This window comes from Gobius niger (genome assembly GCF_951799975.1).
Source record: "Gobius niger genome assembly, chromosome: 3".
Lineage (NCBI taxonomy): Eukaryota > Metazoa > Chordata > Actinopteri > Gobiiformes > Gobiidae > Gobius > Gobius niger.
In genome coordinates this window covers 33334841-33350693 of record NC_136854.1, presented here as the reverse complement: position 1 = coordinate 33350693, position 15853 = coordinate 33334841, and the positions used below count along the sequence as shown (strand labels likewise).

Sequence of the window (15853 nt, the reverse complement as noted above, 5' to 3'; positions counted from 1 at the left end):
AGTAACTTACTGCCATCGAATGTGGAGTGAATGAATAATGACTTCATGTAGCACTTTGACAAACATGTGCCACAGTCTGATGAAGGACAATAAGTTTAAGCTGTTATGTATGAGGCCACAGTCCTTTACAATATACGGGCCCGCGACCCGACGTGGGGGTGAATTTCGGCCCTCAACCCAAATGACTTCGACACCCCTGCTTTAAAGGAATATTACATACTGAGATATGTTCTTACCTTAGCGAGTTGATGCGTACCGGTCCTGTCTTTGTGCGTGCGCTCAGTCACGCAAATGTTGTTAGCGTTTAGCCTCTCCTAGCATAGATATAGCTCCAAACTGGGGTCAAGTTAGAAGTGACCAAGCTCTTTCACTTTTTCCCTATTTAAATACAGTTACTTGAATCCACGTAGCTGTATTTAAATCTAGTTAAAGCAGTACTAAGTAACGTGTTTACCTTAATAAATCCTTTTCGTAGTCCCTGTGGGGGTAATACAAGCGTTTATGGGATGATTGGGGGGTCTTTCATCTCCCCCTGGTGTCTCTGGCCAGAAAACCATGTTTGCAACTTGACTGCCACCGGTCCGGAGCAAGCAATACACACTAATGGAATCACGAAGAAGAATCTAACAGGCTAACGTCACTTTAAACAGTATTTACAGCCAAGTTTGAGTGAAAAAAATGATTTCCATTGTATAATTGGATGTACAATAGCCCTCTCTCCCTTTGCCTTTCCTGTCAGCGTAGTATTTACTCTCCAAGACAATTAATAAGTTAAAAAATCGTAACTTGCTACGACACCTGCAGTTGCGCTTGTGGCCTCTAGGGGCAAGAGTTACTTAGTACTGCTTTAAAAAGGGGTACTATAATGTTAGGTGTAATAATATTAAGAGCACTTCGACTTTACTGTGCGGACGTCCAAGTGCATAGTACCCCTTTTTTATCTGCTTAGAAAATTGACTTGTTTAATTTTGTGCAACTTTTCACGTAACTGTATTTAAACTGTATTTAGAGGAGAGGAGGAGGGGCTAAACGCTAACAACATCTTTGTTCTTTTTGCGTGACTGAGCGCACGCACAAAGACCAGACAGGTACACATGAACTCGTCTAAGCTCAGGTAAGAACATATCTCAGCATGGAAAAACGGTGGCCTATTCCTTTAACTTATGGTTTCTTATCCATCTAGAATGTATATGAGTGAAAGAAATAGTTCAACACATTTATGGAATTTAACAATTACTAAAGTTGCTGTGGCTGTCTCATTATCAGTATTACTCTCTTGAACTGTGCAAACTCTCTCCCTGCTCTTTTAACGGTTTCTGAGTCTGTTTATAGCTCTAATATTTTAAAGAATTATTAGAGAAAATAATAAAGAATTATTTGAGAAAAGAGCAAAACAATTCTTAATACAAGGTCGACAAGTTCAACTTCAGCCATTTGCGTTGTCACAGCCTCAGCTCAGTCCCTACAGCAGCGCACCGACATATCAAACTCACCCATTTATTTTGCAAAACAGAAGCATTTTAATCTCCGCGTCTGCTCTGCTCACATATAGTCTCGAAATATCTCAAAATCCCTGCGAAATAAATTGCACCTCCTCGAGTCAAATCTTCCCATTACCGCTCTCCTCTCTGAAGAATACGTCTCCATTTGATGTGAAGTGGCCGCGCATCTGAAATGTGACGATTTATTACCGCCGGACGGGTTATGGCGCAAAACGGTGACATTTTCTAATTATCGGGAAGTGCATCTTCGGCCCGGAGCGGTGAGGGGACTTGGGGGACACCTCTTCTCCGGCTCATCCTCTGTTAACTACCTGAGACTCTGACAGATGGCAAGTGGGCTCAGCTTCAGCAGAATGAAGCCTCCGGGCCCGGGTTTGTCAAAGAGGAGTGCTGGTGTCTCTGATGCTGGTGACTCAGATTAGTTCTGTTTTAGCGCTTTATCTGGCCTGGAATTTAACAAATCATCACCAATACTTCATTTTAGGAGTTGTTTTTTTGTGCGTTAGTCCAGGTTTTTTGGTTTAACACTTTTATTTGCCCAGTTGCTGTCTTGTTTGTTGTACAGCTTCAGACTGTTGTAGCTTTCTGGAGTCAAATAACATTTCCAAAGGTGATATGAAAAGCTTTTAAACCACTATTAACATTGCTTTTTTCTTTTTTTTTATCCCCAACAGAGTTCTTCAAATCTCTGCTTTTATCTTTCTCACCTAATCTGGACGAGTTCAACCCGGACATCCCCGAGTGGCGGCATGACGTGAGCAGAGTAATTAAGAAGTCCCTGCTCCAAGTGAGTCATTTCCCTTTTCCTTTGTGCTTTTTTTTTTTTTTTGTTCCTGTCTCATATTTCCAGGCCTCTGCTCAATTATTTCTCCCATCCCTATCACCTCCACCGCGGCTCTTACTCGCTGCTCACTGGTGCGCGAGCACCCCAGGGCAAAAGTGATCCATCAGATGACAGGTGCCTCGGCTTCCCCCTTATACCCTTCCAAAATGGCTTCCTGGGTTTTCAAAGTGCTACAGAAATGATCTAGAGTTGTGGATAGCTGTGACAAATGGTATGTGCTTCAGTAGAGTTGGACTGCGAGAAAAACAAGTGCGTAATGCTATTTTTAACATAACTAATTGATCCTTTTGTGGATGATTCTCTAATCTCTGCCAGATGGAGGAAGCAGTGTTATTGTAGCATATTTAGTTTCTCACATGATGGAAATTGTGGTGTCTAATATTGCAACGGTAATTTTGCGTTCTATTGTGCAGCCCTATCCCCCACTGAGATGTCTTCCTGGTTGCTACATAAATGATGTTGAGTCGCTGTAGCGGAGATGTGTAGAGTTTGGAGTGGCAGAAGGTGATGGGAAGCTGGAGGCAGGGGGGTGAGGGTCGTGCTGTGCGGACTGCTCTTCACTGTTACAAGTGCCACTCACTTACTCTATTCTCATCGCAGGAGCGGAGCAGAACTGTGTGATCTGCATTGAGTATGATTCAGCGGTGTTATGTGGATGGTAAATGCTAGTTATAAACAGTGTTTATACGGTGTAATTTCTACCGCAAAAGTAACTGCGGTAGTAATTGTTAGCCTCTTATCCCCTACCTGAACGGAGCACATTTTCTCCAGTTTGGCATTACCCAAGCTTCCTGATTGGAGAGTTGGAGAGCCTCATTTGAAAGTTAAGACCTATAGAAGTGATCTAAAGTGATCTTTTATGATGTTTTTTTTCATTACTTTTTTTTGTCACGTTTTTGCCACATTTTTGGTTGTTTTTTGTCACTTTTTCATTGCTTTTTTTGTCACGTTTTTGTCACATTTTTGCCATTTTTTCTTTGTTTTTTGTCATGTTTTTGTCACTTTTTTCCACATTTTTCTTTCTTTTTCATCACATTTTTGTCACTTTTTCATTGCTTTTTTTGTCACTTTTTTGTAATTTTTTTGTTACTTTTTCATCACATTTTTGTCACTTTTTGGTCACGTTTTTGTTGCTTTTTTGTCACATTTTTGTTACGTTTTTGTTGCTTTTGTGTCTCTTTGTCTTCACACTTTTTTCTTTCTTTTTCATCACATTTTTGTCACTTTTTTATTGCTTTTTTGTCACGTTTTTGTCACATTTTTGCCATTTTTTCTTTGTTTTTTGTCATGTTTTTGTCACTTTTTTACCACATTTTTCTTTCTTTTTCATCACATTTTTGTCACTTTTTCATTGCTTTTTTTGTCACTTTTTTGTAATTTTTTTGTTACTTTTTCATCACATTTTTTCACTTTTTGGTCACGTTTTTGTTGCTTTTTTGTCACATTTTTGTTACGTTTTTATTGCTTTTGTGTCTCTTTGTCTTCACACTTTTTTCTTTCTTTTTCATCACATTTTTGTCACTTTTTCATTGCTTTTTTTGTCACTTTTTTGTCACGTTTTTGTTACTTTTTCATCACATTTTTGTCACTTTTTCATTACTTTTTTAGGCACTTTTTGTCACATTTTTGTTTCTTTTTGTCACATTTTTGTTTCTTTTTTGTCGCTTTTTTTCACTTTTTCAACAAATTTGTGTCACTTTTTTGTTGTATTTTCATCACATATTTGTTGCTTTTTCTCTAGCTTTTTCACACTTCACATTTAGATTTAGGGAAAGCCGAGCTGGAGAAAATGTGCTCCGTTCAGGTGGGGGTTAAGAGGTTAAGCCACATAATCAGCAAAGCTCTCAGAACCAGCATTTACACCCGATGTCTTTGAGCTGCAGGCAATGGCCAAACAACACATTTACCAAATGCGCAATGATACCAGAACATATCCAGGCAAATGTCAACGCTTGTCGCCAATCGTAAACAAGATGAAGCGCAAAGTCAATGGACATCGCTGCACTCACCAATTACACACTATAAACTCTGCAAACACGCGGTACCTCCCGCACTTCACGTCTGTCGTCGCCAACTTTCAATCTGTCCAAAATGAGTATGACAAAAAATGATATTAAAAGATAACAAAAATCTAGCTTTGCATCAGGAAGCATTTGTTCCAGTTTGAACACCAAAGCAGTGTTTGCGTTTGTTTAACCTCTTACCTTAACCAAGCGCATTGTTTCAAGTTCGGCTTTACCCTAATCTAAAAGCTTCTTGACTGGAGAGCAACAGCGTGATACCTCATTTGAAAGAAAAAACTGACTGACTTTTTTCTTTTAGATTTGTGTAAAGCCAAACTCTGTTCAGGTGGGGGTTTAGAGGTTAAACCAATGAACATGTCAGGACACACTTTGCACCCAACACCTCCTCTCATTGGTCCCTTGTGCAGTCAGTCACTCTCTGTCTGCCAAGCAATGTTCCGACTGCTCTGGCCATGCTCTTCTCACTTCCTAAAATATTTAACTAATTCAACTGCTCTTTGGAAAAAGGGATGCATCCATCCATCTTCTTCCACTTGTCCGTTGCCGGGTCGTAATCACATTGCACCAGCCCCTTATGGCTCCTCCTCCTGCAGGTGGTGGGTCCACAGAAGAACGGCCTCATGATTAACCGGGCCTGTTAGTCTCTCATAAGGGGCTTCTGAACCGCTCTTTGTCTGACCCGTCACCTAGGACCTGTTTGCCATGGGAGACCCTACCAGGGACAAGTAGCCCCCGACAACAGAGCTCCTAGATCATTCGGGTGCTCAAACCCCTCCACCACGTTAAGGTGGCGGTTCCGGGAGGGGGGGGGAGGGTTTTCTCAGCTTGTCTCTAATCCATGATCAAATAATGACCTCCGTTACATCCACAGTAACAGTTACTTGAAAATCTGACACAAAAAGTTTTTTTTTTTTTTTTTTAATTCGTAATTTGGCCGAGTTTTTTTAGATGTAAATTGACGAAACCTTTGTTCTTTACACATTTCAATAATGTTGCTGTTGCATGACCCGGGCCTGACAGTGTGCTGACCCAAACTGTCCAACTCTAAATCATGCTGTAATAAATCCTCTACCTTGTTACTCTTGAATATGAACCTAAAGCTTATGGTCCAGGCTTTACTGAAGTATTGTTTACCCAAGTCTCAAGCCCTTCCTATTTACAACAAACCCAATCGGAAACTGGGCAGAATCAAGCTTGAACTTTGGCTAAGCCAGATTTACATTGCTAAAATAGTTCCAGACAACAACTCAAAAGAACACACAAAAAAGACACATAAACGTGTATCTATATTGAACAAGGACCACAAATGCCGAGGAGTACGAGGACCACCAGAAGTAACCCGTGTTTGCGAACCACTTGTCTATTCCATCCATTCATCAGATTGTTTTTAAACATAAATCATTTCCAATCATATGCCAAACAGCAACATTACTTTATGAAATGCAAGTTAGAACTCTTCAGTAAAGTTATTTATAGCAAGTCGATGCCTGTAGCCCATTCGCTTTTGTTTATGCTTGAACCCATTGGACAGAGGCAGTAAATTTGATCCTTAAATTCATTAGCAGGATTATTGCGCGTCCCCCCCAAAGGCCTGTGTACTTCAAGTGCGGGTGGAAATCACAGCGCTTTAATTTCAAAGAGCTGGCAGTGACTGAGCATTTGAAGGTATGTGATTCCTCTCTTGAAAGAGCAGAGTGTTACTGAAGTGCTGAATTGGGCTTCAAAGTGAGAGTGAAAATTGTACAAAAATAAATAAGATTACAAATAGTTTCCAGTGTATTTTGCATGCCGGAAACTAAACAGCCTGAAATAGATTACTGCAGTGTTTTTTTATATAATGTAATGTCTTGGTATTTCTGTAAGTCTGCTGAACACTTGACTGCAGTGTTTGATTAAACCAAACCTTTCATATAGTCATAGCATTGTATTATTCTGGCGACCCAAAAGCATTTATTGTTATATACCTTTCACCCAATCCTGTATTTGCATAATTCCTATTTTGGGGGAATGATTACACTCTAATCAGACCTTTTTTGTTTGGTTTGTTGCTGCTGTTTTCAGAGAAGCTTCGGTAGAAAGCTCGTGCTGCAGAATTAGTCCCAATCAAACTGAAATCACTATTTTAATGGTCGTAATTAGCAAACTGAAGCAGCCTCAGTCAATAACACACACCGGTCAACACCAGTAACACTTTAACTCTCACCAGCCATACTGGTTTGTTGGATGGTATCCATGTATCCAACAGAAGTTTTAACGCCATTAGTGCATTTTGTATAAATTGCACGGTTCCAGTGTATAGCCAACGTTATCGCTGCTTCTCCATCGTTCCCGCTGCTTTATTGGGCCATAGAGCTTAAATGTGCTGATGCGGTTCTCAACCCTTTTCACTGCAGCCTGTCAGCGCTCACAAACAAAACACATTTCTTAAAAGATACTGCACCACAAAACGCTTTTGAAATTACTATTACACTATATGAATCTTCTATATGAAACTGATCCTGTTGTTTTGGTGCATATGGTTACATTTCATCAATAATGTTACATCAAAGTAATTTTCAAAGAGAACAAAAAATAGCAAGGCATCTAAACAGAAGAAGAAAATGCCACTAAAGTTCAAGTACTGTTTAACTGTTTGCATAATCCTCCCATTGTCTTCAGTCTAAGAAAGGACTCCCAGTGTTTCCTCACCCCAGACACTTCATCTCAGCCAGGGAAATGTCAAGGCGTTCCACAGCCAGCCGGGAGACATAGTCCCTCCATCTTGGCTTAGTTCTTCCCCGAGGCCTGGTTCCGGTGGGACAAGCCCACCTCAGGGGGGACATGCTTGAGACACCTTTGAGGGAGGTGAGGCATCCATAAGTTCCCCCCAATTGACAGAGCGCCCAGCCACACAAAGCAAACTCAGTTGCACTGTTTGTGTCCGTGATTTTGTCCTTTCGATATTGAGCCAGAATTTTCCTCATTTTACCCTTTTGAAAATGAGAAAGGATTGTATTTGTAGACTGCTTTTATTCACATTGAGAGAAAATGCATTTTTAGGTATTATTACTGAAGTAGAAATACAATCTTTAAAGGCACACTGCGTAACATTTTGGATTTTACTGGTGCCAGCAATACAAAACATGCCCCTAATAACCAGCTCGACACAGAAAATGCTGTTTTTGCAGAGAGATGTCCGGCTCCCAGTAAAGTAGCCCCTCACAGTGTTCATTCAGTCCATAATGATTCAAATGCTTGTGTTTTGGGTGAAATGTTACGCGGTGTGGCTTTAAGGAGTGAGAAAACTGTCCCTCTACTCACGTAAATATTATGCCATTGCCACCCAGATCTAACTAACATCATTTATGACTTTTATATTTTTTAATACGCATATAGACTCTTTCTGACCCTGCTGCAGTGTTTATAGCTGAAGTTCCTTTTCCGACATTGAAGTAAAGAGTTGTTTTGATTATTTCCCCTGGTTTGGTTCTGGATGAGGAGCCAGGGCCCGGTGATGATGGCCTCACTGCAGTGAACAGCTCCCTAACAGTAAAACCTCTCCATAAAACAGCAGATGAGAGAGAAGAGGCCCAATCGCAATTAAAGCCACAGTCCGTTTCACTCGGCCGCGTTTATGTGTGGGGAAACAATGTGGGATTTTTCATGTCATGGCTTTGCACTCTTCACCCTCTCTGCTCGTTCACTATTCGAGTCTCTTTTACATGGACTTTCAGGGCCATATCAGGGGCCCATCATTGCAAAGGTTTTGAGCTTTAAATCATGTTAGAATATTCCTTTATTAAATTTGTATTGCCTGGATTTTTTTGTGTGCTTTCAAACTGTGTCAACTCCGGCGCCATTGATTTGTCAGCATGTCATTGTCAATTTTTTTGTATTCGTGGGTTTATAAAAATATTATATTTAGGCATTAAAAAGCATTACATTTGACTTGGAGGTGAATAGCCACGTAAATGGCAGGTTATTTACTGTTCATGAGTCGGGTGTCAAAGGGGAAAAGCTGTTGTTGTGGTGGGGAATTCTGGTCTGGATGAACCCTAGACAAGCAGAATATAATGAAGTATTATTTGGACAATAATCAAGGATAAAACAAACACAAAAAACATAGACATTATAATTTATTGCTGTCCACAATGCATTCAATGCATTAACTTCATTATACAAAACAATTTTACTTACATCCACATAAACACTGCCTATTGATACATGATGTAAATATGTTATAATATAGCTCTTGTTTTACTCTTGCACAAATTTGTCCATAAAAAGTGCATCACTTTAGTGTAGGGGACATAATAAGGATTAGCTAATGATGAGTTCCTTACAGCAGTAATTGTTATATTAAGCTTTATCTTGCAAATCAATTGAAAATGATTTTCATGCATAAACTTAGTTAGACTAGACTAGTTAATGTTTTTGTTAAAACATTTAAATATTTTAATGAATTCATCATGATTCTAAGATTATGACATATTAACAAGATGTTCTGATGAATTCATTACAGTAGTTAATTAATTCATGCATGAAGTCATCTGTGAAATCATGCTTTATTTCATGCATAATTTCATGTTATTCATGCATGGCTTCATGTAACCTTATTGTAAAATATTACCTACAGTTCTTTTTTATATTTTTCAAAATGTTTACACTGCAAACATATACATTAAAAATAAGTGTGGGATTGTTTTGCTTCTGTCTTTTTTTTTTATAGCAGCACATTATTTTGTTTTTCAGTCCATTTTATTGAAGTTTTAATTTCTTCTGAACAGCTCTTTGGGAGTTATAGATTGTGTGTTATAGATTACAATTGACATAGCATTGTGTTGTCTGTCCGTTTCACCCACCGCCATCAAAGGCTCTCTTTTCAGTCCAAGTGTCCCCACTCCCCTGCACAATTTAATGCCCGCCATCAAGTTCTTGCACAAAAGCACTTCTCAAAGATGACTGAGGAGTTTTCAATGGCCTACCGCAGCGCTATAACTCCGTCTTACTCACTCCATTAAACAGCTGCAGTGTTGATGGTTTACCCTCAAATGACTGCGTGTGCATCTGAGATATGTAATTCCACTCATAATGGCCTCTTATGGCATTACTGTATTTTAGGGATTAGCCGGTACTGACAATAAGAAGCTCATTTATGCATTTACAAATAGATCTGTTTCAAAAGTATCATTTTCATATGATAATCACACAGGTCTTGGTTGTCCAAGTACCAAGGCAACATTTTACAACATTTCAAGACTATTTATGGCATATGTGCACCAGCCTTAACCAGTAATGTATTGGCTGCACGGGTGGTTAACATTTCTGCCTCACAGTTTCAAGATCTTTGGTCGGATTTTCCAAGCTGAATAGGCAAGGCAAGTTTATTTGTAGAGTACAATTTATACACAAGGCAATTCAAAGTGCTTCACAGTTGCATAACATTATAAAAAAAAAGAGATAAAATGAATAAGACATCAACATAAAGATTAGTTTATTACAGTACAAGGCAAGAGTGCAGATAAAATACTTTCCGTTGTCATTTGCACAAGTAAAAATAACTGTTTTCAGCCTGGATTTGAACATTGTCTTTTCTCACATCCCCTTAAAGACTGTTCCAGATTTTAGCTACATGTTTATGATTGACCCCTCCATGAGTTTCTCAGGGCCTGATGTCAGAGATGTACTAAACCATGAAAAGACTTGTACACAAGCAGAGCTGTTTTAAATTCTGTTCTCTGAGTGACAGGAAGCCAGTGCAAAGACCAGAGCTGGACTAATATGGTCAAATGTCCTGGTTCTTGTCAGGACTCGAGCAGCAGCGTTCTGGATCTTCTGCAGTGAGCAGGCCGTTACAGTAGTCTAACCTGCTGGAGACAAATGCATGGATAAGTCTCTCTAAGTCTCTCTAAGTCTGGTGTTGACACTATTAGGGCTGTGTTGTGTAGACTTTGCATGTTCTCATTTTTGAATGAGTCTCCTGGTAGCGCTGATTTTCCCAATCATGCAACAAGTAAGGCATGAAAATCCACAAAGAGAATTGAGAATGATGGACCAATTGGAAGTCATTTTTTCTTCTTTTTTTTCTTTACTTTTTTCTGAGGAGGAATATAAATTAAGTTGTGTTTCATGGTTTTGTAGCCTTTTAGTTCTGTCTTATAGAAAAGAAAATATAAGTGATTATAACACACAATCACAAAAGAGGCTACTCCAGATACTCTTGACGCCTTGCTCAAGCCGAGCTGTAGCTGTCCCCATGTGTGCTGCACTCACGGCACCCGACATGTTTCCCCAGTGCAGACTAGTACTGATGTGTGCTATTAAAAGCCAGATGTTAAAAGAGCTATAGCTGAATATACTTCTAGAAATGGAATGACATTTATTTTGTCCTCCTTTAGTATATTGTAAACCCAAACATCAGCATCAAATTATAAAACATTTGTATACATTTAATGAACTTTCAGGCATTTTTCTTGCATTTTTGTGAAAAGTTACCCTGCAAGTTGTGAAATGTGCCTATAAACGTGTCCCTGTAAAGAATGTGGATGCCACAATTATATTAGGAAAGTTGCGAATGAGTTTTGACCGCCACTGACATTTTAATTTAGTGGCTTCGCAACAATCAGGTACAGGGCTTTAAACTAATAATAGCGCTCATTAATCTGCACCCTGTCTCACCTTTTTGTTATTGCATATACTGGATGTCGCCGAATGTTCCTTCGATATCGGATCACTGCATTCGGCGCTGTGGCTTCAGAAAACAGCTGTCATCTAGCCTTTTAAACTAATGACTAATTGCATTGGAGACAAACTTGTTCCCACCATATTGATTTTCTCTGGAGGGTCTATTGCTTTGTCTGTCAGCCCATCGTCCTGCCATCATCTCTTCACTGTTTCAAATGGCTGCGTCTGCACTTGATAACTGATGCAGCCTGGTCTATGAGCCTGGACTCTCAAACAGCAGATGGATATAACCACACAGTTATTTCACTTTTAACAGCATTGAACCATTTGGGGACATTAGGTAATAAAATGTGTTAGAGCTTTGAGAAGACCTGCCTTCAGTCATTAATGCAATAATAGCCACAATAGAAAATGGTTACCCTCTTCACAAAGTTTTAGTTTGAATTTTAATTGATCATAAAATGTCATTTACTTTTGCAAATGGGCAGAACATTACATCATTAATAAGCTACGTGCTTTGCACGGTTTAGGTTTTGAAACAAAGAGGAATGTGAATTTAGATGGCCATATATTTCTAGGCAAAGAAAATATTTCTCTCCCATTCAATACAGTGTTCTGATAAAATATCACAGTAATTAGTCATTTAAGGCTTTGAAAAACAACTTTTGTTGAGATAAATTATGCCTCATCACAAGGTAACGTTCATGGGATTTTGTCAGTTCCTCTTGCCATTTTGTTTGAATTATGTTTAATCTAGTTCCTAAACATTGTTCTGAGTGTGTACTTGATATCAGATTCATTTAATAATTACTTTCAGTAAGTTTTTCAAATGGCACATCGCACTTTATGAAACTGGGTTTAGAAAGAACCAATCGCTTCAGATGTTATTATGTTATTAGTTATATACCTATCTAAACAGATGACTTTTGAGTTTGGATTTGAAAGTCAGAGTCAGTATGCAATAAGAGGTCATGTAATAGCTCTCAAATGTGTGTGTGTTTTTTTCTTTTTTTTTTTTTTTTTAAATTATGGACGCTTCTGTCTTGTTTCAAACCTGCCAACAGCCTGAATAGCAACCACACACGCTGACAGGCCTGCAAAGTCTTAAATACTAAAATCGCTGGGTACATGTTCTGTTCTTGACTCTTTTAGTAAGCTTTCTTAAGCATGTCTCCTGCCCAGTGTTGCTTTGAGATTACTCAGGGAATGTTGGATTGTGTTGTGGATGATCCCCGTCTTGTGAACTTCTGTTGTTCTGTTTCAAGTGCTGAGTGTACACAAGCACTTAGCTCCTAACCGTGAAGCACCAGCAGCCAATTATATCTCAAAGGAACGTCTCTCCACATTAAGCATAATTTCACAGAGATCTTTGCAGAATCACTTTAAACACATCCTTGTATTGCGACGTTTTAATGATGTAAAGTGATTATGCAAAGTAAAATATTTGGTTTCTATCTCCCACTGTCACTATGGTCACGTTTGTTTACTAACCAAGCTAAGACCTAAACTTAATTCTTTTTTTTTTTAGGAAGCCATATCATTCATACCTTTTGAAACCACAGTCCCAGAATGAAAATATTAAAACATATAAGGAGAACATTGTTGAAAAGCGTTGTTGTTTCTGTGTGTTTACAGCCCTAGTCTCTCCCAGTTGAATTATGGCGGCATGTTTTGACAAAGAGTCAATGTACAATAATTAAACATCAGTGGTGTTTGAGTTATGAGTTTTATTTGCATTTTCTCTTCTAGGTCTCCGACTTCCCAGAGGAGCAGCTCTTGGTGGCCGTGTTCCCAGGAGTCCCCTCTGCTGCCGAGCTATTCCTGCTGCCGCGTAAGAACCAATCAGAAAGCAGAAAGAAAACAGAGGATGAACTGGAAAAGGTACAGAGATTTTGCGATCCTTCTTGCTTGGTGTGTTTATGGTGTTTATAATTTGGCTGCAGCATTTAAGAACTTACACAAAGCTACTGTCTCTTTTTTATAATAGTACGACATGCTTAAAAACTTGAATAATATGTCTTTATATAACCGCATGAGAGTTTGCTTTCCCCATGTTCCTAAATGCTACAACTCATTACAAAGCATACAGCAATTATGTAAATTTAACAAACATAAAACACTAAAGGGCACCTCACGTCTTTGCTGGATAAATGAGCCTATTCACTCAACATCTGTGCATTACGGCTTGAGAATACCATTACGTTTGGAACGTTTCAAATGGTGTCGCAAAAAAGTAAATAGAGATTTTTGATAATTGGATCCAATACAAGTCAAAATGTTTGACTATGTGTATGTATCAGCGAACAGTATGACACAAGGACAAGCTTATGACCATCTTTAGAATATTTGCGATACCGTAAACCACCACAATCCACCTATAGTTTTGGATTTCTTTCAAACAGGCGTCTGACATCATCATAAGTGCCCTGAACCAGAACTTGGTGGAGTTCGAGCTGAAGCCGGGCGTGAGGGTGATCGTCTACAACACACAGCTAACACTAGGTAAGACACTTTTCCTCCTGTTCACTTAAGGGCTGTCAACACCTTCCCGTCTCCCACATTTTAAAACATGTTTTAGATTACCCCTGACATTTTGAATTCTCCCCTTCTTTTCCTCTATATCAGTTCATTCATGAGTTTCAATCACTTAACTTCAATTTGAAATCCATGGTTTACTTAAAGCAGAACTAACTAACATGTTTACCTTAATCAATCCTTAGCCGTAGTCCCTCTGGGGGTAATACAATCATCTCCCCCTGGTGTCTCTGGCCAGAAAACCAGGAAGCCCTAATACACACACAATACACAATAGGATCACGAAGAAGAAGCTAACAGGCTAACTAATGGGCAAAGCTAACTGCGGGCTAGCGCCGTTTAAACAGTATTTACAGCCAAGTTTGAGTGAAAACAATTATCTCCATTGTGTAATTGAATGTACAATATCCCTCTCTCCCTTTGTCTTTTATGTCAGCGTATTATTTACTCTCACGGAGAATTAATGAGTAAAAAAACGCAACATGCTATGACAGCTGCAGTGGCGCTTATGGCCTCTAGGGGCATGAGGTACCTGGTTCTGCTTTAACAGAAATGAACGACACAATAATCTCAGGTGGAGGGCGTAAAACCCGACGTTGACCTCTTAAATCCCACCTGAACTGAGCAAAAAAAAAACCAGTCTAAATAGCAACAAAAATAAGACAAAAACGTGACAAAAAGGCGAAAACGCAACAGAGAGCCACAAAACAGTGACTGAAACAAACCCGAAAACTGACCTACAATGCAACTAAAAAGCAACAAAAGAGTAACAGAAAAGTGATTTTTTTTAAAAAGCGATGAAAATGTGGCAAAAATGTGACAAACGCATTGAAAAAAGCAATGAAAAAAATAACGACCATGTGGCAGCAATGCAAGGAAAATGATCTGTTGAGATGAGTCTTTTTGGGTAAAGCTGAACTGGAGAAAATGCACTTGGTTAAGGTGAAGGTTAAGAGGTTAAACGAATGTTTTTTGAAGGCAATATTCAAACCGGAAATCTATGAATGTTGTTCCTGTCTCTTAGTACCCTCCGCAATCACGTGAATAAAATTTGAGCACTTTCATGCTGAAGTGACAAAAGTTACGACAGAGAAGATAATAAACTGTGCCTGTTTGTGTGGATAGACTGGAGAGATCACCTATAGGTCTTCCTCCAGGTCCTCCTCCCAGTGGGACGCACCCAGAGCTTTATTCACCTGCGGGAAGAATTTAAATCTCAAATCAAATGTAATCAGAGGCTTGTTTTCATCATTTCAAATATGGTTTATTTGGCTTTTGTTCGCAGCATCGCCAAACAGCATCGCCAAAGCACTTTTCACCCACAGTAATGCTTAAGAAGACGCCTTATTCCACCGTTTAATGACAGACCTGTGAACACAACCGCGCGGCACAGGCCATGCGGAAGGGCCTATTATTGGTACGGGGCACAAGCACATGCAAAGTGAATAGGCCTACACCAAACACATATACACATACGGCCCACATGTACAGACCCGGACCCTGCGAAACCGGCCCTATCCGCCAAAATATTGACGGTGTACCTTGACCTGTACCGAAGGACTGTCAAGTCTGTCAAACCTGCTCAAAAACGACCTAAATCCGCAGACATAGGGCGTGGCTTGACTTTCCGATGTGATTTAGAGCCACTGCCTTCCTCTGATAATGTCACTCACTGAAAAAGCTGAAGAAAGCATTAGATTTGGAATTTTGTTTCTCGAAATTGTGTTGTTTTTTTTAACCAAAATATAAGCCAAGTATCCTATTTTGTATTAGATAAAAACAGTATGGTACAAATGTGGACGAGACTTCCCTCTCGACGCACACTTCCTCCAGCTGTTCTGGGAGATCCAGATGTATCCGCAGGCCCCAAGAAATCGTCTTTAGTTATGGTTTAGTCCTGGCTTAGTCCGGATCTGACCTATACACTGTCAAAGCAATGGCTTTTTGATATATTGATCAGAACAAGCATTTTCTGGCAACCTGTAGAAAAAGCAAAGCCAGCGGAACCGCCCCATGGTTGTGGTCTTTTTCACCAATAAAAATCACTGGCAATAAGACAAAAGCTTGTTTTATTACATTGATTGGGTGAATTGTTACAGAGTACAGCTTTAATGATCCCAGACATTTTGAATTCTCCTTAATATAGCATCAAAAAAGACAATCATTATTTTTTTTCCCCATCCATTATAATTCCTGTCGCTGCGTCTCCGTTCTGAGCGTGGGAACACAAGGGACTGGGGGATAGGCCTGATTTTAAGTGGAGCTCCTTGAGATGGGGATCTTTT

The 15853-nt window shown here is 39.4% G+C and overlaps 1 protein-coding gene across 1 annotated transcript in view; it reads left to right on the top strand.

Annotated features, from left to right (window-relative positions):
• sorcs3a (sortilin related VPS10 domain containing receptor 3a) overlaps positions 1-15853 on the top strand; it is a 332565-nt gene that overhangs the window by 305046 nt on the left and 11666 nt on the right. Inside the window, exons 22-24 of the mRNA XM_079553286.1 lie at positions 2177-2289; positions 12783-12914; positions 13436-13535. Coding sequence (XP_079409412.1) covers positions 2177-2289; positions 12783-12914; positions 13436-13535 — 345 coding nt within the window. The remainder of the gene's footprint in view (positions 1-2176; positions 2290-12782; positions 12915-13435; positions 13536-15853) is intronic.